The following is a 26,667-nucleotide window of genomic DNA, read 5'->3' as shown; positions in this document are numbered from 1 at the left end:
GTTGAAATTGGGATCAAGTGGGATCAGCCCCTCGGCCTCTGTACTGCGTGAGCGTCGCTATGACGAGCATTCTGATTCGCCGAGAGCATGCAGCACAAGCACCGGTGAGTGTGGGCTTGTGATCGGTATACGTGCCCGCCATTAGAAAACCGAAGGGCACAAATTCATGTGTACGTTGAGTATGCTCGCGTGATTGCCACCGTCTCCAGGAGACTGTAGTGAGAGCCAGTTGCGCGTGCAGATCCGTAGTAGTCCAGTAAAATCTACTCACGTCTTTCGTCAATAGGTCGGCCCTGACTGTGGATGGACGCATTCCTCGCATTCGGTTGAAATGTGGCTCGCTGTGTCTTCTGAGCTCATTGATGTCCTATGGGGCGTACCTGAAAAGATATCGGTTCGAAGGCCTCGCCCTCTTCCCTCGTTACCAGTCAGAGGGAACCGCCCATTTGCTGGCACAGAGTTTGAGGGTGTAAGATGGCGGGGAGGAGATGAGATTCACGGAGAGATGCGCGCTAATCCATAGCAGGACGTTCCTTTATTGAGCAGAGATCTCGATCGTGATGGTATCTCTTGCGGAGATCTCCCGGTCATTTCCTGCATCCCAGCGGACGGGTCCTGTACGAAGCCTTCTGCCTTTGTGCTGGCTTTGGACGAGTGCTTGTATGGGTGCTGATTATGACCAACGAAGCACGGAGATTGTTGTCTCAGAAGGCCTCTCAGATGAGTCGAAGCGGGCAAGCCTTATTTCATGAAGCGGACGTTAACTTCATTGCTTCTTGCAGGCTCTTCAGTTGCAGTCGCGAACGGTGGCTAGCATTACTAGGCTTACCCCTGCGCATAACTTGTCATCTTGTACGCATGCGATGTAGACTGAAGAGTGCGTGACGTGTTCAGTCTAGCAGCAGGTCAAGATTAGCTCGAGTTACTAGTAGAAGACGAGTATGCGGCGCTGGGAGTCACCCCAGCCGCGCTCAGCTCGACGTACACAACGCCACCAGCGACCATGTGCCCTTTGATCAGGCACGATCTGTATGGCATACCGCCATACCGTGACGTCGTCAACATCCCAACTCCCAACGATGCAGTGTAGAGCTCAATCCCGACCTTTTCGCGTGCTCGGACCCGATAGGGACGGTACCGACGCTCCCGCAGGCGGGAAGCACAACAACATTAATTGATAGGCATTTACATACAAACGAAAGCCTGTCAATGTCGCAAGTAGGTGATGTTATGTGACGTAGAATATGGAGATGAAGGATCATGGATCCGCGACTATGTACGTAGGCATAAAGTCGTTGATGTCTTCCCATGCACGAAGCCTGCGGGTGAATTGGGCGACAGGGATTCCTGATACACGAGTCCCGCGTGCACGCAATCCACTGGATATTCGATTTCAACGCATGCAACATGCAACATCTAGGCAACGAAGATCCACTAAACTATGTTGTGCATTCAACCCTGTAGCAAAGCAAAGTACGTGATGGGGCCGGAAAGGGATGTTCCAGAACTCAATAGTATCCCTGGGGATTCAAAGTGCTGCGCGACAGTGCGTTAGCATACTGGATTCGGGAGTTGTTGTACTTCGCGGGCTGAACCAAGTATGCAACGTCTTGTTCGAGCTTTAGAACATTTAACGCACATACATAGCTGACATGTGCCCCAACGCGCACTGCTATCATGTCATTGGATTTTCTCTCGGAAGGATGTGTTGTCAGACAGCGAGATCGGTTGCATAGTGTCTATGACGCATGTATGTTGTAGCTGAAAGGAGGAATATGGTCGTAAGCATGGAGTCATGAAGGTAACCATCTAGAGTGTCATGAGTGAATCTGAACAGGGATCAATCTTCGAATTTGTGTTTGGGGTGAAGGGACGACGACGTACCATCTATAAGAGGTACATACTGCATGACCAAAGGAACCAATCCCGAAGGAACCAGTCCCTCAGGCGAGCTGCTCCCGCTTGCTAGGGACAGTAATCCATATGATGAACAGCAGGCTCATCATCGCAACCAAGCTATGTATCGCACTCTGATGTCAGTAAGTGCCACCATCAGGATTGACGTGCGTACGTACACAGGCTGCAAAGCCCCGATCCCTGCCTTGGACGCGATCGCCCCCGTGATGAAAGGGAAGACGGCGGCCCCGGCAGCGCCCCAACTGCCGACCCATCCGATGGCGCCGGAGATGCAGTCGGGCGGGAGGACGCGTCCGGCGTGATTCATGAGTATGGGGAAGATGGGCCCCAAGAAGAAGCCGACAAACGAGACACAGACTGCGCCTGAATACAGGTTAGGGACGAGCCAGACGATAAGTTCGAGTCTGATGGGAGAGCACAGTCAGGAAGCAATCGCGAGGAAGGCAAATGTATCGAGCGCGGAGAGAAGATGCACAGACCCGATGACTGAGCAGATGTAGACGTAGACAACGCGTCTTTCGCCGACCTGTGGAGTACGTGCTCATTCAGCCGGTGTTAAAGGTCAGAGTAGACAGCCGACTGAACGTACAAGTTTGCTAACGGGAAGCAGAGCGATGCGCCCAAGCATCAGTCCTTTAAACTAACGGTCAGTCCTCCTACATCACGCATAGTTTAGTCACGTACCTCCAAAGAAACCCGAGGAAATGTAGCCAGAGCTGTGTCCACCATGGCGCTGCTTGATAATGTACGTGACGATCCAGCCTGCGGTGACCATTCATCGGATGTCGAAAATACTGATAGAAGAACACCGAAACTTACTACCAACAGTGACTTCATGCCCAACGTATATGAAGGCGAAAAGCGCCATGAGGTGTACCGCACGAAGGCGGAACACCTTTTTGTATCGTGCCAACCACCCATCCGAATCCTGCTCTGGTGGAGGTTGTCCGATATCTTGCCAGCACTCTAGCGGCGCTGGCTGATGAGAAAATAGCATCCGGGACAGGACGAGACTGTACGTACGCTCTTGTGACCTAAACCGGAAGACAGCGGACTGCAATAGTGCGGCAGTCAACACGATTCCGAGGTGGGTGAAATAGACGAATGACCACCGGGAAAGCCCTGAGAACTGCGTCGACACAAGCGGGGCTGTCATTGCACCCAAACCTTGAAACCGTACCGAGACGTCAGCTGTGATACCTGACTTACATAGCAGAGGGTCGCTGACCATAGCTGGCATGGAGGATGCCCATCCTAGTGGAGGCTTTTCCGACGCTGAGACTTGCGAGAAAGGCGTTTGTGCCAGCATTCTACAAATGAAGACTCAATATCCGCCCAATGGCGTGCAGTCAACGTGAAGCATTCGACTTACGAGATGAGCGGAACCATAGCCGTTGAAGAAGTATGATATCACGAAGAGAGGGAAGGGAACAGCAGCAGCCTCCAGGCAGTAGCCGACCATCATGGAGATAGAGGCAACGACGATGACCTTTTCCAACAACAAAGAGAGTATGTCAGTGGATGGCGCATGATCAACATCCGAACTATGCGACGTACAACACCAAAGCCAAAACGATCAGTCAAGTACAAAAAAGTACAGGAGCCCACAATGGAACCCTGTGTGTGCAGTGATGATTCGGTCAGCTCGCACTCTATCCATAGTCAAATCTACCGGACGCTCACCAGACAACTGATCAGGAATATAAGAGATACAATCGTATACCCTACCTATCAAGGGGCAAAGAGTGTCAGCCGTCAGCAGCGGAGCGAGTCAATCCGAACGTACATGATACACAGCTTGAAGACGTGGGAGCAAGGGACCCAGAGTACCGTCGTTCCAACCAGAGACGAAAATCGAGAAGCAAAGCGTCGCGAACTGGAGGATGGCATCGCGCTTCATGCGAGGGGTCAGCTCTAGCGAAGCATCCTGCGAAATAGGTCCGCTCCCAAGCTTCGGCAGCTGTACGACATCACCAGCTTCCTTCAAGTCCTCCGGAGTCGGAGACGCCCTGCTCGAGGCAGGGCTTTTCTCGTCACGGCCGGCATCAACGACGGCACGGACAGCCATCGTCGTTGCTGAACACGAGGGAACGTGGGCTGGTCGGGTTGGGGTCGCCGAACGCAGAGAGTTTGCTCGAGGCTACAGTTTATAAGGTACGCCAGCCGAGGGACGGCGGCCTGCAGAACTGCCGACACACACATGACATCGATCTTACTGCAAGTCAGGGCGTGTGTTCCCACTGCTTGTATAGAAAGGTAATAGTCTATTATGTCTTCAGCTTCGTAACCGGAGTCGAGGCGGGTTCTGCAATTCCGGCCCGGAAGGCATCACTCGGAGTTCCGGTCCTCAGGACGCCACAGATAGCCATCCCAAGTCTGGGTCGCAAAGGAACATTCGGCATGTCATAGTGATGCTGGAGTATAGCCTGGTATCAGAGCGTGCACAGGGGACGCACAGTAAAATTTGGGCCCATGGAGCGAGCGCCTTGCTCTCGATCACCATGTCAGCCCGGGAAGCGGAAGCTGTTGTGATAGCCTATCGTGTTAGGCGGGCACGTTGGTTTGTGCGCTCAGGTTGTTTACCGTAAGTCTCGACTTGCCCTTTAACTACCATGCGTGTAATTAGAGATACCTTCGATGGAATGCTTCCCGTGCGATATGTGAACACACCTGCTGTAAACTGAGCTCGACTATTCGACTGCAATTTGTCTCGACGGGAGAGTCATTGAAGGTCGACGAGCGTGATCTTAGGTAAAGTGTATGCTTTGTGTAAGGCGTCTACGGTAGCCGTGAACGAACTCATCGTATCAATCGTTATCGTCAGCCATACAGAGCACGCCTGGACTGTTCGCTTGAGGCGGGGGTGATACGATAACTTGAGATACACGTCCAAATGATAAGCAGCATTTTCGTCATCGCGAACAACCTGTGCAAGCTCGCGTCAGCCCTCGATCATCAATAACAGTACATCACGGAAAGACGGCACTCACGAAGGTTGTAAGCTGTCGATACTGGCTTCAGCCGAAATTTCCCCGGTGACGAATGGAAACACCGCCCTCACTCGTAGAGCCAGAGCTTGCCATCCAGCTGACAGAGCCGGAGATGAACCTAGGGGCCAGGATACGGCCCGAGTTGTTCATCGCGATGGGGAATATCGGCCCCAGGCAGAAGCCGACGGAGATGGCGACCACGGCGCCCACGAGTCGAGGGACTCGCCAGACGGCGAACTCCGTTCTACACATGCGGAGGCACACGGCTTACATGGCGAGAGACAAACAAATTTAGGGAAGAGATGGGAAGGAAGACGTACCCGAGGCTCAGGAGGATGTAGAGGAACACGGCGCGCCATTCGCCAAGCTACGGAACGGATTTTTCAGTGGATTTGCTCCAGGGAATGTAGGAAGGGATCAAATACCAATCGAGGACCGAAAGACGAGCGGCCATACCACTCTGGAGCCGAAGCGATCATTGAGACACATATGCACCGAAGTGGTAGAGGTGTACCCCTATGTACGACGCAATGGGCGGTGAAAATGAGTGAGACAATAGCCTATTCGATCCGTTGGAGTTGATCGAAAAGGAAGGATATGCTGAAGTGCCGACTTAGTTGGGCGCAACCTACGTGGCCTACCTACTGGAGTTCAGGGACGAGCGGCTTCGTCGTGTCATCGTTCAACAGCGACGGTATCGTCACGTGCATGACGCGTCGAGGCGCTATCCTTTTGAAGCGGAGCCGAAAACACTCTCGGCAAATGCCTACAGCAACAACGGGGATTCCCGATGTTTCCAGGACCCCCGGTTATTCACTCAGAGGAATGATCCGATTTTCCAAAATCTTGCCATAAATGTCCGAAGGATCAGGCCTTTCCGGGAGCCAAATCTGTCCGGATTCGACCAGGCCTTCCGGATTTGTGCTCAAATTTGGCCGGACTATAGATCAGGCCATCTGGCGGCATGATGTTGTCTGGTTTGGGCAGATCAGGCGCCCAGAGGCTAAATTTTCGCTCAGGGAACGTCCATATTGTTTCTTTGAGAGATCTACGGCAATCTGGACAACATAGAATATGCTAGGGGTCATCTTGCAAATGGAGAGGCAAGACATTCTGTCACTCAGCAGGCTGCCCTACCTCTTGCCCTCCAGCGCTTCTTGCGCAATTTCTCTATTCACCGCCGGAAATGCAGAAACGTCCTTTTATGTTCCGGGATACAAGGAAAAAGAGATAGCGACACCGGTTTGCAAGCCTTGGTGATCAATGAGCGATACTGTTGGTCAGGACCGGGTAGCTATCATCCAACACCGGGCCGCCTAAGGGCGGATGGGGATCAGGCCTCTGCCTGGTTGGACCAGTTTTGTCCGGACTTTGGCACCAGGCCATCCAGAATTTGGACGTCGATTTGGCCGGATTGGATCAGGCATAGGCCTTTTTGGGTGGCCAATTTTGTCCGGATCAGGCATCATTCCTTTGGGAGAATAATCGGGGGTCCTATGTTTCCCCGTCGGTGCCTTGCGCCTCCGACGTCCACGGCTCCCACTTCCAATCCGACATGAGCATCTACTACTTCTTCAGACAAAGCTACTTTTTAAATAAAGTACGAGATACCCTCATGGTCCCTATTGCCGCTGACTTGACCTACAGAGCAGTTCGCAGCCATGGCTTGCCTCAGACTGCAAGTCACAAGCGCCCATGTCCACGACGCAGTGGCCCACATAAGCTTACTGTCCCAGCTCCTAGTTATTGAGAATAGGAAGCCGCCTCCAAAAGACAACGAGTACGACGCATATACGGCTAAGGCCATCCGCCGCAAATACTGCATCCAGTTTATCGCGCTGTGCATGGCGTCTTGTGGCGCGGGCGTGTGTAGTTGGTCGTCGACAGCCGCGGCGTCCTCGCCACCCCTCCCACCGTCCTCGCCGCCGCCGCCGCCTCCAACGTCGAGAATCTCGCCACCGAGGCTACTGTTTTTTTTCATCGGAAGCGCTTGTCAGATTACGACGTCCACGACCCAACCGACACTTACACCCACGTGTATTCTGCCATTGTACCCTTCACTTGTTGTTTCAGCACGCACACAGTATCACCTGCCATGGATCTCGTAAGTGTTCCTCAGTACTTCAGCTGTGCCTTGCTGAAGAGACCAGGATATATCAATGTCTATGGAGGAGGACAACTACGCTCTATATTTCGATATGGATGATGAGCACTTTGCGTGGCGCGACCCTCGGCCTCAAGAAATCGAGATGCGACGCGCACACATGTCCGACGTGCTCATCTTCGACATACTCCTTACATCAGGCGGTATCCGACATCCTGAAACGCTCTACCCTCCGCGTAGCCCAGACGGCCTGAGGCGACTATTAGAAGCAATTTCCCATTCGCAATTCGATGCCCTGAAGAAGGATTGTCTCGTGTACTTCCTCCTGAAGTGGCATCAGGATGGCCGGGAGAGCGATTTCAGTAAAGTGAAAGCCATTCTGCCCCAGTTCACGGCCCTCTCAGATGCGTATTGGCATCTGGATTCGGGTATCCATATACAGGTGCGTTTGCCTCCCCCTTCCCACATCCGTGCTCTAAACCGAACGGTCTGCAGAAAGCCGTGTCCATCCTGAGTGACGCGCGTCTGAATCGTGACTACACGTCCAAAGTCATTGAAGCATTGTCACTGTCTGAAGACTCGCACGCCCTCATCCGACGATACATCAGGACAGCTAAACCACTTTTGACGGAGCCTGACGATATTGACGCGTACACGATTGCGTTGGCAGAGTCGAGCCTTCTAGAAGCGTGGTCGTACCAGCGTTCGTTCTCTGAAGCGAGCGATACGCGCGAACGCCTCATACGCAAAATCTTGGACTGGTGTCTCACGCGTAAGTGCATATTTTATGGTTCCTCTATGCGTTATCCTCAGCAATGTCGCGCTGCAGCACCACGCAAGACCCCATTAACGCACCTTGTCGCGTTTCCCTTCTCCGGCTACGAGCAAGACCTCGTTCACGGCTATGCCCTCGACCCCCCTTCCCACCTTCCCGTGTCCTCCATTCCCATTATCCAGGACCTCGTCTGCGTGCGTCTCGTGCAAAGCGGGCAGCACGCTGCCGCCATCAAGCTCGACCGCCAATTCTCGTCCGTGTCGCGTGGCGGTGACAAGGGCCAGAAGGCGGCGCACGAGCGCAGGCAAATGATGGACGAGCTCATGGCCACGATGCCTGCTGCGGAGCGCAACCTCCTTGAGCTCGAGCTGGAGCAATTTGCGCAAGGTCGCGGCATTAGCGGAGACAAGGGCAAGGGCACTAGTAAGGGGGGCAAGACGGCGGAATTGAGCGCGAGTATGTCTTGGGAGCACATCGCGCCATCCCCCAGCGCGAGCGTCATCAAAACCACCGTCATGCCCCCTACCCCGCCTATACCGCAGCGGTCGAATGCGCCACGTTTCGGCGGCCCTGCACCGATCGCTCCTGCGGTAGAAGAGGTATTCCCGTCGATATCCCGCATGGGCCCGCCCATCACTGCTGGCACGTCCTCGTTTCCCCCTGCACCACAAATGCCCAAGCCACCCTCGGCCCCCCTCACATTCGGCGGCATCACAATTCAGCCCTCTGCTTCCGCCGCTTCAACGACTACCAACGGCTGGCTATCTAAGGCTTCTGCGCCAAACGGCTCCGCAATCCCAAGCATATTCGGTTCTGGGAAGTCTCTATTCGACACCGCAGGTAGCGCGAACGCCGCCCCGAACGCGTTCTACCAGCCACCCCCAGCCGCCTCTACGAGTGCGAAACGTCCCAACCTCTTCGCATCTCTCTCCCGGCCCACGCCTGTGTCTGTGTTCTCCGAGCTCGGCAATACCTCGATCTCGGGGAAGTCCAAGCCTGCGAAGGGTCGAATGTCTGTCGGGGGCGCAGACGCGGAGGCGAGCGCGAACCTGTCCGTGTCCTCGATAAGGGGCCCGCACGACGCAGACATCAGCATGCTTTCCGAGCTCTCTGACGGCGAGAGCGATGATGCGCGGGGCGTGGGAGGCAACCCGGATGAGTCCGCCTCCGTGGCGCGCCACTTGGAGGATAGCGCGGACATGGATGTCTCTGGAGAGTTCTCCGTCTCCGTCTTCCGCCGCAGCAGGGACGAGGAGGCTGGCTCGAGCTCGAGGAAGATCGCGACGAATAGCGGGGCGAGGCTCGCGAGGACCCAGACAGAGGCGATGTTGCCTCCTGGGGCGTTCTTGCCTGAAGATGATGGTGAGGGCGAGGGCTATGGGGAGAAGGAGCAGGAACGAAGCGCGTCTACGGGTAGAGGCAAGGTCAAGCGCATGCGTGCCACCGTGAACGCACGGGGAGCAGCCCGCGACCCCCCGCCAGAGCCTGAACCTGCATACGAACCCGAGCCGGAGCCTGTGCGCACGAGGACGTCGACGCGCTCCCGTCGGTCCGTCAAGGACCAAAATCTCGGCCGGAGCATCCCGGGAGGGTTGATGGACGAGTCGGACGCGCAAGAGGAGGATGAAGAAGAGGACGACATCGCGCCCCTCCCCGCGCCTACCCCTGCACGCCGCACGACACGCAGGACGCGTTCGTCTGATGTCGCTAGTGCTGCGCCGGTCACGAGGAGGTCGAGCAGGTTGTCTGCAGCGGGAGGGAGCGTGGGTTCGTCCTCGCCCGAGCCTATGTCGCCTGTCAGATTTGGTAGGAGGAAGAGCACAAGGGCGGGGGCGCAACCGCCGCTGCTCAAGACGCCGAGTGCGGGGGCAAAGACGAGGAAGAGAAAAGCGTAGCTACGTAGTTGGACCGTTCGCTCGTGAGAGGATAGTCAAATCTGCTTTGTGACTCTCGGTTGATGTCATAACTGTCGAGGGTGATTCCCTCAGAACGCTCGCACTGGTGTGCTCTTTATGGAGAGGTGGGAGGCGTTCTATTGATGGGATACACAGAGGCGAAAGACGCGACGAATACAAGAATATAACAGCGAAGATATGAATCAAGCTTGAACTTGAGGCCGTTAACTATATGCAAAGGTAAGGGCGAAGTGTAAAGGTATAGACAAAAACAAGGTGAGATGACCTGTATGTGTAAAGGTAGAAGATACTGAACGTCCAGGGGAAGATCCATTAAATGTGGAATGCTCGAAATATATCTAGAGTCGCTCGAATGGAGGTGTGAAGTGTGTGCCAGAGGCCTCATGATCGAGAAATGCGCTCGAGAACTCGGAGGGAAAAGGCGATGGAAGGAGGCTGGGCGATGATATGACAGTCACAAGAGTCGGAAGGGGAGCAGACCAACAATGGTGCTCAACCACTAATACACAGTATGTCAACAGTCAAGATAAAACGCGATATTTTTTTTTGCCTAGATGCCCAAATGCTTCGGCCACACGGCGTTCGGCGGGAGGGCATGGAACGGGTCGCGCAGATGTTGGGTCTGCCCTGGTTCGACCTTAGGTGAGAACAGGAAAGGCTGAGCCATGTCCTGATATGCGAGGGACGCGGACCCTGGCACGGTCGCGTAGTTATCTGCATTGAAGAACCTCATGAAATCGACTGACGATATATCGTCGCCCGAGGACAGTACCGAGGCCGAGCCGCTAGAAGGAGGGCTCGGCGTCGGTAGTGTGAACGTCTGACTGCCCCAACCGTCCGACACGCTCTCGGGTGAGGAGGCACTATCAGTTAAGTCAGGAGGATTCGGGGATGAAGCATCCGGTACACCATTGGTGCCGCCGAGACCGAAGGACGCGAACTCGCAGAAGCCGGCGTTGAGTGGCGCGCAAGCGGTCTCCCAGTATGACAGCCTGGGATCATAGAGTTCGTCGAGGAGCGACTTGTGCTGCGATGGCGGCAGGGGCGTGATAGCCACGTGCGGCGCTTGCGGGGGCTAGTCGGTAGGCGTGTGAGTGCTTGTTAACCACAAAGATTGAAAGAATGACGTACCGCGACCGACCCCGTTGGTTGCCACCCGAGTTGTCCTCCGTATGGAAGCAGAGGCGGCATTGGTATATGTACGTCTAGTGGCTCCAAGCCCGCCCTGGAGGCATGAAATACCCATGGTTGACCCGGGAGGAACGGCGCCTCCGATATTTCTTTCCGTCGCTTGCTGACAGGTGCAGATTCTTGTGGTTCCACACGCACCTATCCGGCATCGTCAATAGTCGCCGAGGGGGTAGCGCGCACGAAGACGTACCTGGTTTGCGCGGCCACCTCGGCGACTGCTGAGCTGGGTGGATGGATGAACCCTAGGCTTGATGTCAGCGTTGGGGGATGGCCCGAGAACGAGCCCTGGAGTGGCACCGATGCCCGGGCACGGAATAGACGCCGTGGACGTCTGCGAAGAGACAAAAGGTGGCTGCCGGTCATGATCTGTTTGTCTCGCATCCTCCTCCGCCTGTCTGGCCCTCTTCCGTGGTCGGTAGTGGTAGTCGGGGTATGCCTTCTTATGCGCCTCCTTCTCCTGCGCTGCCTTGTCGACGTAGAAATCCTTCTCGTTCGGGTGCGCCTCTCTCCACATTCGCCCAATGATCTTTGAGAGCTCGCTCTGGGAGGGGCGTTTGAGCCCGAGGGCTGCCGCTTCATCTCGGAGCTCCTTGAGCTTTGCTGCGCGGTACTGGAAGAAGCAGTTGGATGGCCTAGGAATCTTCCCGCGGCCTTGAGTGCTGTTCATCGCGTGGTTGGTCGGCGGTTGGCGGTGATAGGGGGAAAGGGGTAACGCAATGGTGAATGTGGAGGTGATGGTTCCGTTTGTTGGATTGAAGTAGCTGCGTATATAAAGAGTTGTGACAGGACGCTTTGGCAACGAGCGGTAGACCCGTCCCTGTCATGAATATGTGGGCCTCACAAAGCGGACCTTGCCTTTTCCTTCATAATAGACTGCTTCACTATAGGCAACGCTTCAACGTATTATGATATCCTGATCGAATTAGAGAAAATATATACCATTTGAAGGATGAATTACCAGACAGTCTATGCCTTACCATTGTTCACAAAGGGATGCAGCTCATCATGCGCTTTGGCACATGGCGCTTTGAAATGCATGTCGGAGAGTGCGGTTTTATAAGACCTAGACTGATGTGGCCACACTTCAACAAAGAGCCACGAACCGCAGGCAGCTTTGAAGGCCACAACGACTCCTTCCTGGTCAAGTTTGCATTGTCCATGGAGCACTTTCCATTTAAAGACAAATGGTGCCGGACATGAGTACGATCATGCACACTGCTACGCCCAAACATTGACGGAAGGCTTTCGCTGTACAGGAATTCGTGAACTACCGCACGTGTGTGTGTATGCCGCCGTGACGAAAGACTGACTGCAGGCTCTGATACTGACAAGGAGTCGGACGTACCCCCGGTCGATGCCTCCTCTAGGCTGGTGGAGATGTCGGCGCCAGTAGACCGCAATGCGAGTGTCCAGTTGTGCTTTGATCTGGCTGAGGAGCGGCCGCTGGCATTGCGAGCCACAGTAGGTGATGAATAAGGCGAGCGTAACCTTGTCCGAAACGCGCGGCGGAACGGCATCATTAACGGGCGCTCGATTTGCCAAAAAGGTCGAACCCGTTTGGCCGCGTACGGCCCTCACCAAACTAATCAAACAGTATGGTCAACGTTCAACATCCAAATATCCCTTGAGCTTTTGGATAGGTGCCTTCCGGGTATATCTTCGCACATGCTGCCCTAGTAAGCCAATTCGTTCGCTGATTCAAAGAACCACAACCGGAATTCTACTCAAATTCTCCGTTTACTACCACGACTAATGGGTGTTGTTCAACACAGTGGAACGAATATGCGAATCTCCTTATGCCTTCTCAACTTTTTGAGGAGTGGGTAGTAGCATCTTCGACTGAAACTTACCACGTTGCCTTGCATTTGTTGATGCATCCTTCTAATCTCAGCTTACGCCGTTGGTACCAGGGGTTCCATTGCGGAGCGAAGACATCCTCTATGACTCCGGAACATGGATGATTGGTTGATACATATTGATCACATTGCATTGGTGCGTCCTACAAGAAATCGGTCTCTCTCGCAGCCCTCACGTCCAGCGGTACACTTGGAGACTTGCCATCTCCATGCGGCGGAAGGACAACGGGGACTTGCAAGCCGTCCATGCGCCAATAAATCTCCTTGCGCACGCCGTCTTCGTTGGTCGCAGAAGGTAGGGAGAAGTGTAGGGACGAGATGAGCGTCGCTAGGACTTGTTCTGCAAAACACGCGCGCTGCGTTAGACGAGAACAAGGGCGTAGAACACGGGCGACCTACTCAGCTCCATCTCCGCGAACTTGAAGCCTCTGCAACGGAAAGCGAACAACGTCAGCAAAGTACCGCACACCTCTCAGCTGCTGGTCCTACTCACATGCAGGCGCGACTACCGCCGAGGAAAGTCATCCTGCCAAGCCACACCGTCAGCACTCCGTGCCACATCAACTCCCAATAAACTCACATAGTTGCGTAGACCCCGGGGTACTTGACCCCATTCCTGTACCCCGGCGTGCCCTCCGCGACATGACCTTCCGCGTCGTCGTCGAACGCGAGGTCGACATTCTTACCCCACCCGATGCGCTCCCCGCTTGCAGTCAGCCAACGCTCGGGGCGCCACTGGTCCGCGTCGTCGCCCCAGATCCGCTTATTGTGGTTCGAGCCGAGGATGGAGATGATGATGTTCGTCCCCGCGGGCACGTGCACCGCCGTGGTCTCTTCGCCGGCCGTCGTGCGGATGGGGTCTTGGAGAGGGAGGACAGCGTCTTTTGTCGCGCTGTCGGATGCAATGCTCAGCGTCGCGTCTGCAAGAACAACGGGGGGCCACATATGCATATGACGTACACGCGGTTGATCAGGCTGGTCGGGGGGTACAATCGCAGGGTCTCGCGCACGACGGCGTCGAGATAGGGCAGGCTGACGAGCGTGTCGTACGAGAGAGGAACCTTCTCCCACTCGTCTTCCATGCCGTCGTCGACCGCGATCGCCATCTTTGCTTTCTTGATCTCGCTCCGTAGACGTGCCTGTGCGCCCTGTTCGCGAGCGAGGATCCAGAAGACGCGCGCCACGGCGGTTGTCACCGTGTCACCGCCGATGAGAAGGGTGCTATAGGAGGTCAAAAGAATGTGAAACAAGCTACAGAAACTATGAAGGCGCGGGGACCACGTACTTGATCTGTCCGATGAGCTCTTCATCAGTCAATCGTTCCTTCTCCGAGCCGGACTGGTTCGCCTCCACTGCTCGCTACTCAGCACCAGGCCAACGCGCTGCGAGTAACATCCCATCACAGGACTTACGCATGATAGTCATCAAGCTCCTCCGCGGGCCGTCGTAATCGTTCGTGATGCCGTTCTCCAGCTCATCCTTCTTCTCATGGAAGACGTTCCGCGCACACCTATCCAGAGTGCGCGACAGCTCGCGCATCTCGCGCAGAGCCGGCCACGGCAGCCAGTCGACCATCTTGTTGCGCCAGTAGAGCGAGAAATTCCGGACGGCCATCGGGATGAACGGTCGAAGGACGAGCACCTTCAGAGCCGCGCGGCTGCGTGGGGGCCATAAATGGTTGCACAGGGAAGCGAACTCGCGTTCTGCGTACCTGACTTTGCGAATGGTGAGCGCGTGCTCCTTCGTCTTCTCGGGGTCCAGGGCGTCCAGTGATATGCCCAAGACCGCGCCGCCCAAAAGGTCCATGGTAACGCGCCCGGCCCAAGGGAGAACGTCGATCTCAGCTGTACCTAATGAGCAGGCCCATGTCAGCGCCCCAGTAGCTGAGACTTGTTTGGAGTAGACACACATACCCCCACCTTCCGAAAGCTGTGCTTGAATGCGCTCGAGGAGCTTATTTGCGATAGGCGCGACTGTGGGCAGCACCGCTCGCATATTGGCGAGCGAGAAGACCGGATTAAGCATCTTGCGCTGCTTCTTGTGCTGCTCCCCTGCGTTACATACATTCGGTTCACTGTCTGTATTCCCCGCTGCAATCAAGAATACCGACCGACTGTTGCGATCAGACCCTCGCCGAAGATAAGGTGGTTGGTCCTATAAGCACACTGTCAGAGAACTCCCAACAGGCTATCGTTGGACCGCAGGACCCACATGAGGAACATATCAGTCTCATGGTAGACGTCCTGGTCCTTGACAACGACGTGGTGCAAGGCACGCGGGTCGGAGACCAGTAGCTGCTGGGCCTGTAAAGTCCGAGTCAGGCGCCTGTTCCGTCATTACGCAGTCATCTGAATACGTACCCCAAGAGGCCCGTAGACCTTTACCACACCGCCATACTGACGAATAAGCCCTAGATTGTACTCGAGACCGTCCTTGAACAGTCTGTGGAAGTTACCTGTAAATGGAACAACTTGTCAGCATACCGCGGAAACGAGGCGACGCACTACAACAGCAACAGCAAGCGTGATCGTGCAAACCTACCGGTCAGCCAACGTTCTCTCTGCGGTCCAGCGACGGTCGCCAAACCGTTGGGCGCCGAAAGTCGTCCTACAAGCTGCCAGAGCACAAAAGCCCCGAGAAGGGTGCCAATCCACACTACAAGTGTCATGGAGTGCCGTGTGCCTAAGGTAGAGGTGTCGAAGGCTCTCAGTGATCGTGGACAGACGACCTTGGGTGCCAGTAAGATGCAGCGCTCAGGGCCCGGGCGGTCGTTCGACCTGTGCACCGTGACGTACCGTGAGCTGCAGCTGCGGCTGTGTCATCTATCGCCGAGTCGGATACCGGTTGGGGACACCGTCACGCTAGGAGGAGAGCGGCTCGCTCGGCGCGCGAGACAAGGAAAGATGCGGGAGTTGCTCGTGCGCGCCATGGGAAAGGAATGCCTGAAGGCTGTAAAGCATCAGTATCAGCGCTTCTTGACAAGGATGCATCTAAGTACGTCCGGGGCTTCCGAATCGTCTGATAGTGATTGCACATGCTTCCGTCCGACAAGGCGGAGCAAGAAGCTTGCAGGCAATGCCAGGCATCCCGGACTCGGAGCGATGGGTGCAAGGCAAAGGTTGAGGGTGATCGTCTGCGGCGTCTAACAGGACGATACCCATCTAATAATAGCGCTTGTGGTAGAATTGGACTCAGATGGTTCAATTTGAACCTCAGATATGCGTTGGTGTTTCCCCGCAAGTCTGTCCTCGACAACAAGCTTGGCCTTGTGTTGTGCTTCAAGTCATACAGTGTCCCCTGCTATCTTCTTGGTCTACAGCGAGATCCTCTGATTACAGAGGTGAGTACACCCCGCGTAACACGTCTCCGCGTGCATCAACGCTACCAGCTCCTACTAGTGCTCCTCATGGTGATTGTGCTGTCAGCTTTACGCCGTTCCCTACATCGGGCCGGGGGAGCAGGCGCGTGTCAACGACGTCCAAGTTGTCTTGGATGGTGTGATAGATGGTCCTGAGCTTCGACCCCGCGATCGCCCACACGAGGACGTTCACGAGGAGCAGGACAAGCGCGATGTACACAACGCCTCGCAGGTTGCTTCGGGCTCGAGTCGACGTCTGCTCGTCGGACCACTGATCATGCTCGGAGTCGGCGGACAGCAGCGCTTCCTTGGAAGCCTGGTCCTTGGTGGTGTCTTCGACACTGTCGCCGGCGAGGTGTATGTATCCCGACATGACTGAACAAACCGTAGTCCGTCAGGATTCCCTCTATCCACTGTAAGTAGGTGATCACTTACTGCGACGACGTCTTGTGTCTGCGAGAGATACCAGCAGGTGGGATGGTAACCTCACACAGGTAATGGCTATATGTATATTTCTTCCGGAAGGTGGGTGAACACCCGCTTCCTTTTCTCAGGATCTGGCTAAGTGAGGTCTAGCAGCACTTCGACCGCGCTCACACGGGATGTCTGCCGCGCTCCGGTCTCGGGAGCTTGTCCAAATGCCGTGTGGAGATACCCACTATGGGATCGTCCACTCTTTGTGCATCTTCCGAGTTGCGAACTACAGCAACCGCGGCACGCGGTCGACATACACGATTCCAAGGAAGTCTGATATAGACCCACAGACGTTGCTAAAATGCTACTTACACGCTTATTGTGCCAACGATTCGAAAGCCAGGGTATGCGGGTCATGTGGGTCCGGCTGCATTGCAGCCGGCCGCGCGAGACCGCAGCAGCGTCCTCGCCTCACTCGCACCCATCGAGAGCCTCGGAGCAGACCATTTTCGGTGATGTGGGCGCGAAAGTTCGAGGAGGGCATTTCCGGGGTCCTGCCTGCGCAGAGGCTATCTTCCGACGCTAGAAGTTCTCGCGCCGGTTTGGGCAGATGGAAGTGGGGACGAGGACAGCGCGCTCTGCCGCGTTTTTCAAGGGCGCGCAGCGCGGTGCAGCGCTGGGAGGTTCGCAGTGTTGAGATCGGAACGCACTATCGCGGGAATCCTTCATAATAATACAATGCTGCTCAAGGTGCCAGCCCCCTTCCCAGCTGCACGCGCGACTCGGGACCTACAGCTACGATGGCACTCGCCTCCGACCCCAAGTCGGTCATCCGACTCCTGACGTATGCCCTCGTCTTCATGACCGCCGTCAACGTCGTCTTTCTGGGCATCATAGTCAACGTCTTCGACAAGCTCGTGCCCCCGCCCCGCGTCTACTGTACGTCCAGCCCTTCCTAGTACCACTCCCCATCGACCGAGTCCCGCCTGACATGACCTCCCCAACAGCGTACATCGGGGACGACTTCCCCTCGCAGCTGCCCGTCAAGCTCCCCAGCGTCGGCCTCGCGCTCAACAACCCCGCGCCGCACTTCTCGCTCCTGTCCGACGAGGAGTGGGGCGCGCAGTACCCCGGGGAGACCGTGGGCTTCACCGACCTCGGGCCCATGAACCGCACGTTCTTCCCGTCGATGCTGCACCAGATGCACTGCCTCGACGTCATCCGCGTCGGGATGGCCACGAACCGCACGGGCTTCGCGCGCCACGTCGAGCACTGCACGCGCTACCTCCGCCAGATCGTGCTCTGCAACTCGGACGTCACGCTCGAGCCCGCGTACCGGGAGGAGAAGGACGGGGACTGGATGTGGGCCGCGGACGGGATCAACTCGATCCACCGGTGCAAGGACTGGACGGTGGTGCGCAAGTATTTGGAGGAGCATCCCGCGAAGAGCCCGGTGCCGCCGGCGGACGGGAAGATCAACCCGGACGAGACGTATGAGCACGTCGTGAAGCTGAAGGGGGGGATGTGAACCTGGTTGTGGAGAAACTGATTGTATGCGCTCCTTTCGTTCTCGTTCAATGTCGCGACCACTGTTGTAAAGTAGACGCCTTGTATCTTTTCAGTTGCGACGAGGCGATCGCGCGACTTTCATTTCTTCATATTCGGCTAGCGGAAGTGTAATTCACGTTACGGCAGACGGCAGAAGGGATCGCATTGTGGTAGTAGAAATAGATGTACATATACACATGGTATAAAGCGCAATCCGCACCGCAGGACATGTGTTCGTACAACGCACGATAAAGGAGCGATAACACTAAAAAGTTCAACAACGATGCAACTACACCTCCTCCACAGGCTTCATCTCGACCGAATCCGAGTCCGTGTGGTACACCTTCGTGCTGCTGCTGCCCGCCGCAGTGCTGCCGCCCGTGTCCACGCTGAGTCCCATCTTGCTCTGCTCGTGCGTGGTGGTGTACCTCTTCGACACCGACGCCCAGACCATAGGCGTCGCGGCGCCCGGCTCCATCGTCGTCTCCACCGACAGCCCGAGCATGACGCGGATGAGTATGAGCGTCGGCGCGATACCCTGAAATTCCCGATCCGTTCATGTCAGCAACGCCAATCCCCCCCTAGGACACAGGCACAAACACAAATGGACGCACGTAGATCTGCGCGGCCATCACCGCCACGATCGCGTCCACAGGGTTCTCGAGCGAGAGCAGCACGACGTACGTGAGCTGGATCGCGAGGTACAGCGCGCCGCTCTCGACGATCGTCGCCATCGCGGAGCGCGAGATCGCACGCGCGGAGCGGAACGCGCCCTCCGTGCCGGGCGTCGGGCGCGAGAGCCACCAGATGCGGGCGATGATGAGTGCGGTGGCCATGACGTTCGTGCACAGGGGCAGCGAGTAGCCCGCGAGCGTGAGCGGGAGCATCGGCTTGGGTGGGGTGGGCGACGTCGGGTCGAGCGTGACGACGTAGTGCACGACTTGCATGATGCAGGCTGCGTGGTGCGCAGGCGGGCGGTCAGCGTGCGCGTTCGGGCGCGTGGGAGTCGGGACGGTTGGGAAGGAATGTGTGTGCGAGTGTGGGGCGTAGGGAAGAGCGACACGCACCGAAGCCCGCGATGGCGCACATGGATGGAAGGGCGATAATCCAGTAGTTCCGGCCCCACAGTGCCCAACAACGGTAAATCAGGATGTAGTCTCCTAGAAGATCACATAGCGAGAGAAAGATGTCGGCTCCGACGAGCTGTGTCGTCTCGTTTGCGTATCCATCTACGCCCTTTGCCGCCTTCAAAGCTGGGTAGTCAGCGACTCGCTCAGCAGGCATCACAAGAGGTAGTCGACGCACCAGGGTCGTATAGAAGTGATTGAACTCTAGCGCATAGTGCACTGTGCAAGCTATGAACAGCGCGACATGAGCCACGACGACAGGCGTGCTCAGCTCCGTTTTGAGGCTTCGTCGACGGAGAAGGATGATCGAGACGATGAACAGGATTGCATACCCTCCTGTGAGAGCAATCAGAACCCACGATCAGTCCGACAAGCCAAACAGACAGAATGGTGAGAACCTACCCCAAAGCGTAGCCTCGCACGCAAACCCAATCAGAGCCGTGAGGTCGTTCGTCAAGTGCACCATGTTGGCGGGAAGCCGCAGGGGACTCGAGCTGGGGAGTCGGTCGTCAGCTCGGGAAGGTCGGGGGAAGGGAAGGAAGCCGCGCGATCACTAGACGCTTTGCAATCGCGGAGGCTTTTGCTTGCACGCCAGCTGCGGGTATTTGCAAGCGAAAGTTCTCATGATAACCGGACGCCGGGCGGCGCTACAACGGCGCAACCGACGACATACTAGCGAGTTCCCATGTCATCCGCGACGCAAATGTCAGGATGGGATGCCACTGGACGGCAATGGGACTCGAATGGTCGACCTGTTACCTGACAAGCTAGTCAGAAAGGGCTTGGAGGACGCGGGATAGCAGGACAGTAGGGCGTGTACGTACCACAGGAGCCTTCCGGCGGGATACTGCGTATTAGGTGGGTAACGTATGTAGGCCGGCTGACAGACTGTGAGCAGACCATTGGAGCGCACTGCCACTAAGCCCCGGAGAGCTCCCGGCATGAGAAACGGCCCGTGAACGAACAAGGCTAGGGTGGCGCCATGCGGCCATCCGCCGTTGTGCGATGCAACCCGCCTCTTCTGGTCTCCTTTGCTCGTCGTTGGAGTCCGCCAACCTGCGTATCAACCACTAGAAGACGATGAGCTGTTCGGAGGCAAATGCTAACGGCCTGTCTGCACACGAGACGCAGCTTGCTCCCATTTGAAGCGCGCTCATCCGGCCTTACATCTGCTGTTCCGCAGATAAGCACACGTGGGTCCGTGGGGTTGGGGTGGGAGTAGCGCAACCAGAACGGGTTGTCGACACGCTATGCGCCAATGGCCTAGGCGTTTCTGATGACGGAAGTGGGCTCACCGGAGTGTGCTACTTAGAGGGAAGCTTCGGAGTGCAAACCACTCCGATCGCGTCGCTGATATACGGACGAGCGCGATAGCCGCCGCCAAAGCCGTTGTGGCGCACGCTAAGCGGCGGTCGTAACGCGTCAGATGGGGATTGCAGACGTTAGCCACTGCACAGTGCACATGCGCGAGCAACGCTCAACAGTACTTACAAAGCTCGCGGTATGCTGCAGGCGATCGACACGATGACTGCGTGGGGTTTACCGAGATCAGTCCGGTCCATCACTCCGCATTCGACACCGACAGACGGGCTGTAGGGGTGTCGCGGGTCTCGAGGACGTGGTCGCCTCGCTCGCCTGACACCCAATTCTAGCTTCCAACAGGCTTCCCGCACGCTTTCTTAGCCCCGGTGCGTAACACCGCGCGTGCGCCCGCGCAGAAGCTGGCACCTGCGGCCGTACCGCACTGGCAAAAGATTGACTCCGCGAAGCAAGCACGCAACGCGCGGTGCGACTTGCCGCCACTCCACAATTGTCCTTCCTTTCCGTAGCGGCCGGGCCAGGAGCACAGCGCATTGCTGTGAAGGTTCGGAGAGGGCCTAGAGTACTTATACGCACCTCTTGCGGCCCTCTGACCATCTCCGCCCTCCGGACCTGCCCCAAACGGTATCGTGACCCTTGTCCCCTCTCCTTCCCGTAACAGTGCACTGACCTCACTGACGTTCTAGACGCCATCATGCGCTCCGTCCTCGCTCTTCTCGTCCTTGCGTTTGCGCTGGTCGTCCAGGCCGCGCCTGCCGCCCTCGAGCGCCGCCGTGAGTTCCTCAGACTCCTCATACAGCTCTGCCGCAGGCCATGCTGACGTCGTTCGACCACAGAGAACAACGACGGTCCGATCCTGAACCACTTCATCCACCCGAAGGTCGATGAGGAACCTAAGAGCGACAGTGCGTGGCAGCCTGCACCTTTGCTCCTCTGCTCTACTTGCTGACTTCGGCTTGATATAGACGGTTGGGATTGAGATGGGCACCCCGATCCTCTGCAAACCTTCCATGATGACCTTCGAGTGACTGGCTGTCGCGCTCTTGTATATTTCTGGCTTCGATTGTACATGTCTGTAGACCTGTGATGTTGTAATGTCAGCAAATCGAAGGAGACAAGGATAATGTACACAGCACAACTGGGAACAGAATAGACAGATCACCGCCAAGACGAGGAGCATTGGCGCACAAACGGAGTCGTTGCCTCGCGGAAATGAGTACACCGAAGTCGGCTCTTGATGCAGCGTTGTTAACAATCAATGGAGACACGCTTGTTTTCCTGCAGCTGGGCACTTTCGGTTGCATTGCTCTTCTGGTCTGCGCACCGTGTTCCTCACTGGTATCAAAGGCACAAGACATTCACAGGAGGCACACCCTGGATCTGCAAAATCAGGGCGCATAGAAGAGCCCTCACGCTTCCTTTTCTTTGCCTCTTCTAGTGAGAATGAGGTCATGAAGCTGTTCTGGAGGTCATACGGCAGGTTTCTACCAGCAACCTGGAATAAGACATCATACATGTGCCGCGTCGATGGAGAAACCTGCGTTTTACGCATTAAGGTAGACTCATATGTTCTACTGTGCTTCAGCGAATATCGACATGCATACGGAGCGACTACCCACCGCAAGTTCCGCCGTAGTGAAAAGAGAATACAGTTGCGTCGGCGTCGGATTGCAGGATGCATAAATCGCAGCGGATTATCGAAGTGCGCGACAAGAGACAGCGAAGGAAAGAGCATTTCGGCGATTAGCTCATCTTGTCCTCCAGCTCGTCGGCTCGCTTGCTGCGCTTTTTGTACGCGCGACACTGTCGGCCCACGTCTGTCCGCGTTACAATGGGCGGACGACAAACAGGAAGGACGGCGAGAGAAAGCCCGAAGACAATCTGGACAGGACAAGCAGATACAAACCGACAAGAACCATTGAACCATTACTGCAAGTGACGATATTATGCAGACAGCGAGCAGACAACCAGAGTCTTCGCTCGCGAGAGCAAGTGCTGCAATTAGCCAAAATATACACGTATGCTGCGACCACTCTACCGGCAGTGCCCTCGAGCTCACGTATGGAGCGGCACGATCCTCCGCCCACGGTCCCGCTCAATCTCCATCGCCGACCGCAACTCCTTGCCCTTCTCCATCGTCCGCCCGCGCCTCCCAAGGCCGTTGCCCATCAGCGTCGGCTCGCGCCCTGGCAAGAGCATGCGCACGATCGCCTTCATGACCTGGTACTGGTTCCTGCTCCCCCACACCTTCGCGCTCGCGTCCTTGATGCCCGCGACCTTCAGCACCTCATGGATGATCGGGTTGCACGCAAGCCCGAACCCGACGGGGCGTGGGCGGAGGAGGATGCGCGTCGAGCAGAACTTGCTCTCCATCTCCGTCCAGATCGTCCGGTCCTCGAACCGCTCGACGTAGTCCATGTTGCGCACCGCCTGCGGGAACGCCTTCGCGAGCGCGGAGGGGAAGTCCGCGCCCTTGCCCTCGCCGAGCCCGAGCAGGCCGTTGCCGTTGCCGACGACGATGAGGATGGCGATGCGCTCGATCTTGCCCTTGCCCGTCTGCTGCTTGACGAAGCGGAGGACGGACGCGCGGTAGAGCTTGTTCAGCTCGCCGGGGGGCAGGTGCAGGAACTTGATGGGCTTCATGGCGTCCGTCGAGCTCTCGATCTCGTCGACGACGACGGCCTCCTCGCGCTGGCCCTCCTCGATTTCGCGCGCCACGCGGAAGATGGAGGGGTTGTTGCGGACGACGACGGTGTTCGCATAGGGCGTGTGCCGCGAGGGCGGGAACGTCTTGCTGTTGTGGAGGTCGAGCAGCGCGTCGGGGGTCATCAGGTTCGGGAAGTATTGGCTCTGTTCAATCGCTTCTGCGAACTGGTGCTCCTGAGCTATTCGCCGGAGGTCGTCGTTGCTCAAGATGTCTCGTTTTGTTGGCGTGGAGTAGTGACGAAACGTGGAGACGGCAGGAGGGAAGCGACGACATGATTGTCGCGCAGATGTAGAGAAGGCCAGCCTTGCGGCTTTTGAGCTCATCGCCATCGTGGACGACGAGGAAGGGGCGGCGTTGGAGAGAAGGTGGTGAACGTCGCGCTCGACGCCGTGCTGTCGCGCAGGCGCCCCACAAGAAACCTTCGCGCCCGTCCCATAAGCGGAAAGCAGCGGGCCGCGCAAGCGGTGGCGGCGAGATGGGCTCACGCAAGCCTCGACTGATACCACCATCGTCGAATACCTCGCTGCTCCATGTCTCACGACGCCGACTCTGTGTCAGAACAACTGGGATCCCTAGACCTGGGGAACTTGTACGGATCGATTGACAAACAGAAGTGAGCCTGCACATGTGCGTGCTGCTGATCTCAGAGCAAACATCTCAAGTCAAGCGTGCACGGCTTGAACCTGACCGTTCCAGAGGACGCCCGGGCCCTGATCAAGCCATGGGATGAGAGGGAGGACACTTCCAAGTTTGCCGAGTCGGGCGTGGACGATCAGGTGTGTGAGCATGCTCCAGCCGTACACAACCCTTGGACCAGCGTGAATGTGGATCTAAGCACGCGTCTCGACCATGCAGATCATTATCCATGTTCCGTTCACGCAGAACGTCCGTCTGCGTTCCGTTCTGCTCAAGCTAGGTGCGTGTACAACTGGATTGGCCTCGTAGGTCTTCCGCTGACCGTGTTCGGTGATCCAGGCCGAGGTGAACTGACACCCCGACGAATGCGGATATACGCGAACCATTCAAACATCGTCGACTTCTCTGAAGCAGAGGACATCACCCCCCAGCTCAACATCAGCCTATCTGAGGGAGAAGTTGGAGTGACCGAGTACCCCTTGCGCACGGCGTCCTTCGCGAATGTCCACTCCCTGTCTATCTTCTTCGTACGCGAGCCATATTCCTTGATTCCCGCAGTTGACTTACGACGTCGCTTCATAGAGCGACTCTGTTGGCGGCGACTCTATACGCCTGTATTACCTTGGCTTCCGTGGCGACAGCCGGTCCCAGCGCAAGGAGGGAACGCAGAAGCTGGAGGTTCCCGCGCAGGTCGCGCCCGATGCGAAGCTCATAGACCGACTGCAAGAGAAGACGGGTGGGCAACAGACAACCGCAAGATGATGTCTGTATAGGCTCGCGCCCCTGTGTTTCATTCACGTTCCCACAAGTGCCTCTATCTGTACCTGTATTCGCACAGCAATCGTGGTAAGGCGTACTATGACAGAAATTTGGATGCTAGGTTCATGCAAGTCTCGAAAAGGGGCGATGTTTTCTCAGCGGTCTAGAATTAAACCGAGCGAAGTAGAGAAGCCGTCAGCCCTAGCCTGTGGCACAGAGCCTGTGAACGATCCTTATATAAAGGCAGTGGCGTTTGCATCCTCGTCCGTCTCTCTCTCTCTCTCTCACCGATAACGTCAACTTTCGCCGAGCATGAGAATGGCTGGCTTAACGAGTCGCAGTGATGAGTGGGGGACAGAAAACGACAGGAGCGACCAGAGTCAGAAACGGAATACCATTGATCAGCTGCCAGAAGACGTCTTGCTACTCATCTTTAAATGCCTAGATGCTCGCGAAACCCTGATCTGCAAGCAGGTTGGCTTCCCCTTCCCCCCTTGTCCCAGGATGCCTCTCTCAGACCGAGCTAACCCTTCTGACGATGATGTTAGGTCTGCCACACATTTGCGCGACTCGTCGGCACGGACCTCTGCCTGCAATACAATATTGAACTCGCACAGAACGGGATGATAGACGGGCCTCCGTCGACTATGTGCATCGCCGAACGGCTTGCGAAGCTCCGGGCGTACGCTACTCGGGCCCGTCGAGGCGAGTTCACCTGTCGCCGCGCCTTCTGCATTGAGGCCGGTGATAGCTTTGATTCGCACTATATCTTGTGCCGGGGCAGCTCGCACACGTATGCATTACATGAGCCTGGAGAGGGCGAGACGATGATCTATTGTCCCCCGAGCTTCACGCCAGGCCACGGGAATGGGCGGTGGTTGCCCGCTTTCCAGGCAAAGACAACCTATACCGTCGCTGTGGACGTTCAGCAAGATTTACTGGTTGCAACCCAGTATGCAACAGAGGCGAGCGAGTGAGTGGCTTGCTCCTTGTATGGGCTCATCCTGCGGAGCTTAATTCTATGGCGGTTCTATCCGCGTTCAGGGACCTAAAAATTCATCTCCGTAAACTGAATTATCCGGAATCATCACATCCGGATGCCGCAGCGCCTTTCCTGCATACAAGCACTCCTTACCCGCTAGAGTTCCCAACATCCAAGGGAATGTGGGGGACACAGATATGCGGCGACTACCTGGCATGGATACACGTTTGTCAACGCGATTCTGTCGCTACTGAGATCGAAGTTTGGAATTGGAAGACAGGCGGTCGAGTATGGGTAAGTGCTAATCAGCTCGCTGCGCGCAATGCGTATCATGTTCATGACTTTCCTGCACGTGTACGCTTCAGCATCACGACTTCAGTGAAGATGTCTCGTTCGCCTTCATTGACCACTCTCAAATCGTTGTCTCCGCCCATTCCTGGGACGTACGCGAGCTCCTCGTATACCGCATATCCCAGCCATCCAATCCTTCTCCAAGTGAACCACACAGTGCTAGTGGCAAGAGCTTACACCCGACACTGCAGCCGGTCCTTGCAATGATGCTTCCACGGCGTACAGCAGAAGCCAAGGTTCATGAGTCCTGCATCCCCTCCGCCCCTCGGGCCTCCGTTCCCTTCTGGCCCGACCCTGGGCTCGCGACCATCGCCGTCGACCTGGAGATGGATGAAGAGTGGTCCGAGGATCGCACCCGGCCCTCACTATTTGCCCTCTCTACGTTTCGCAATCTCCTTGCACGCCACTATGAACCAAATAAAGCACAGGGACTAGCTCAGGTCGTCCAGTGGGCAGACTGGGCACCCGGTGGCGCGCTCCTCTTGAACATCTCAGCACCGAAATTCTTGCCCGTCCGCGTTATAGCATCTCCCTTCGGTTCACGGTGCGTTCTCTTGAAGTTCGAGGAGGGCTCGCGGGCGACGGCGGAGGCTGAGGTGCTTATCTATGATCTGAACCCCCTCGCGAGACCTGGTCCCGGCGCATACAAACCCTCAGACAAGGTCACTTCTCGCGTGCTGGACTCGACAGCCCTGAACACAGCAGACGAGACCATC

General features: G+C 56.5%; 11 protein-coding genes across 11 annotated transcripts; 4 read left to right on the top strand and 7 right to left on the bottom strand.

Annotated features, from left to right (window-relative positions):
• Window positions 1-1,489: 1,489 nt before the first annotated feature.
• Window positions 1,490-3,925, bottom strand: DICSQDRAFT_108722 (MFS general substrate transporter). The gene is made up of 13 exons (XM_007367666.1): window positions 3,704-3,925; window positions 3,601-3,645; window positions 3,475-3,534; window positions 3,290-3,406; window positions 3,146-3,227; window positions 2,941-3,084; window positions 2,737-2,883; window positions 2,602-2,679; window positions 2,507-2,550; window positions 2,397-2,443; window positions 2,076-2,321; window positions 1,885-2,016; window positions 1,490-1,829 (listed from the first exon to the last, which is right to left on the bottom strand). The coding sequence occupies exons 1-12, from the start codon at window positions 3,815-3,817 to the stop codon at window positions 1,944-1,946; spliced, it is 1,197 nt and encodes a 398-aa protein (XP_007367728.1). The 5' UTR covers window positions 3,818-3,925; the 3' UTR covers window positions 1,490-1,829; window positions 1,885-1,943.
• Window positions 3,926-4,934: 1,009 nt separating this feature from the next.
• Window positions 4,935-5,386, bottom strand: DICSQDRAFT_171959 (uncharacterized protein; the record flags this gene model as incomplete). The annotated part of the gene is made up of 3 exons (XM_007367665.1): window positions 4,935-5,151; window positions 5,228-5,274; window positions 5,333-5,386. The coding sequence occupies 3 exons, from the start codon at window positions 5,384-5,386 to the stop codon at window positions 4,935-4,937; spliced, it is 318 nt and encodes a 105-aa protein (XP_007367727.1).
• Window positions 5,387-6,885: 1,499 nt separating this feature from the next.
• DICSQDRAFT_181898 (uncharacterized protein) lies at window positions 6,886-9,862 on the top strand. Its single transcript, XM_007367664.1, has 4 exons — window positions 6,886-7,011; window positions 7,058-7,453; window positions 7,507-7,783; window positions 7,841-9,862. Exons 1-4 carry the CDS (start codon window positions 7,003-7,005, stop codon window positions 9,679-9,681), a joined length of 2,523 nt encoding a protein of 840 aa, XP_007367726.1. The 5' UTR covers window positions 6,886-7,002; the 3' UTR covers window positions 9,682-9,862.
• A 255-nt stretch (window positions 9,863-10,117) lies between these two features.
• Window positions 10,118-11,560, bottom strand: DICSQDRAFT_181897 (uncharacterized protein; the record flags this gene model as incomplete). The annotated part of the gene is made up of 3 exons (XM_007367663.1): window positions 10,118-10,777; window positions 10,834-11,031; window positions 11,084-11,560. The coding sequence occupies 3 exons, from the start codon at window positions 11,558-11,560 to the stop codon at window positions 10,253-10,255; spliced, it is 1,200 nt and encodes a 399-aa protein (XP_007367725.1). The 3' UTR covers window positions 10,118-10,252.
• A 1,229-nt stretch (window positions 11,561-12,789) lies between these two features.
• On the bottom strand, window positions 12,790-15,733 carry DICSQDRAFT_138498 (cytochrome P450). The gene is made up of 13 exons (XM_007367662.1): window positions 15,291-15,733; window positions 15,110-15,204; window positions 14,961-15,052; window positions 14,860-14,903; window positions 14,663-14,800; window positions 14,461-14,599; window positions 14,162-14,406; window positions 14,035-14,101; window positions 13,710-13,970; window positions 13,330-13,641; window positions 13,243-13,275; window positions 13,149-13,177; window positions 12,790-13,089 (listed from the first exon to the last, which is right to left on the bottom strand). The coding sequence occupies exons 1-13, from the start codon at window positions 15,415-15,417 to the stop codon at window positions 12,893-12,895; spliced, it is 1,779 nt and encodes a 592-aa protein (XP_007367724.1). The 5' UTR covers window positions 15,418-15,733; the 3' UTR covers window positions 12,790-12,892.
• Window positions 15,734-15,998: 265 nt separating this feature from the next.
• DICSQDRAFT_138497 (uncharacterized protein) lies at window positions 15,999-16,569 on the bottom strand. Its single transcript, XM_007367661.1, has 2 exons — window positions 16,543-16,569; window positions 15,999-16,482 (listed from the first exon to the last, which is right to left on the bottom strand). Exon 2 carries the CDS (start codon window positions 16,478-16,480, stop codon window positions 16,154-16,156), a length of 327 nt encoding a protein of 108 aa, XP_007367723.1. The 5' UTR covers window positions 16,481-16,482; window positions 16,543-16,569; the 3' UTR covers window positions 15,999-16,153.
• Window positions 16,570-17,321: 752 nt separating this feature from the next.
• Window positions 17,322-18,049, top strand: DICSQDRAFT_171954 (uncharacterized protein; the record flags this gene model as incomplete). The annotated part of the gene is made up of 2 exons (XM_007367660.1): window positions 17,322-17,460; window positions 17,529-18,049. 2 exons carry the CDS (start codon window positions 17,322-17,324, stop codon window positions 18,047-18,049), a joined length of 660 nt encoding a protein of 219 aa, XP_007367722.1.
• A 309-nt stretch (window positions 18,050-18,358) lies between these two features.
• Window positions 18,359-19,662, bottom strand: DICSQDRAFT_64767 (uncharacterized protein; the record flags this gene model as incomplete). The annotated part of the gene is made up of 5 exons (XM_007367659.1): window positions 18,359-18,607; window positions 18,684-19,024; window positions 19,137-19,314; window positions 19,375-19,532; window positions 19,599-19,662. 5 exons carry the CDS (start codon window positions 19,660-19,662, stop codon window positions 18,359-18,361), a joined length of 990 nt encoding a protein of 329 aa, XP_007367721.1.
• Window positions 19,663-20,437: 775 nt separating this feature from the next.
• Window positions 20,438-21,941, top strand: DICSQDRAFT_181893 (uncharacterized protein). The gene is made up of 5 exons (XM_007367658.1): window positions 20,438-20,597; window positions 20,688-21,140; window positions 21,203-21,289; window positions 21,353-21,421; window positions 21,482-21,941. The coding sequence occupies exon 5, from the start codon at window positions 21,729-21,731 to the stop codon at window positions 21,915-21,917; it is 189 nt and encodes a 62-aa protein (XP_007367720.1). The 5' UTR covers window positions 20,438-20,597; window positions 20,688-21,140; window positions 21,203-21,289; window positions 21,353-21,421; window positions 21,482-21,728; the 3' UTR covers window positions 21,918-21,941.
• Window positions 21,942-22,571: 630 nt separating this feature from the next.
• On the bottom strand, window positions 22,572-23,345 carry DICSQDRAFT_64944 (uncharacterized protein; the record flags this gene model as incomplete). The annotated part of the gene is made up of 1 exon (XM_007367657.1): window positions 22,572-23,345. One exon carries the CDS (start codon window positions 23,343-23,345, stop codon window positions 22,572-22,574), a length of 774 nt encoding a protein of 257 aa, XP_007367719.1.
• Window positions 23,346-23,744: 399 nt separating this feature from the next.
• Window positions 23,745-24,662, top strand: DICSQDRAFT_89176 (uncharacterized protein). Its single transcript, XM_007367656.1, has 5 exons — window positions 23,745-23,836; window positions 23,891-23,999; window positions 24,079-24,139; window positions 24,199-24,386; window positions 24,442-24,662. The coding sequence occupies exons 1-5, from the start codon at window positions 23,754-23,756 to the stop codon at window positions 24,619-24,621; spliced, it is 621 nt and encodes a 206-aa protein (XP_007367718.1). The 5' UTR covers window positions 23,745-23,753; the 3' UTR covers window positions 24,622-24,662.
• The last annotated feature ends 2,005 nt before the right edge of the window (window positions 24,663-26,667 follow it).

Source organism: Dichomitus squalens (genome assembly GCF_000275845.1).
Source record: "Dichomitus squalens LYAD-421 SS1 unplaced genomic scaffold DICSQscaffold_27, whole genome shotgun sequence".
Lineage (NCBI taxonomy): Eukaryota > Fungi > Basidiomycota > Agaricomycetes > Polyporales > Polyporaceae > Dichomitus > Dichomitus squalens.
Note: the sequence above shows the minus strand (reverse complement) of the source record. Positions and strands in the feature narration are given on the sequence as shown.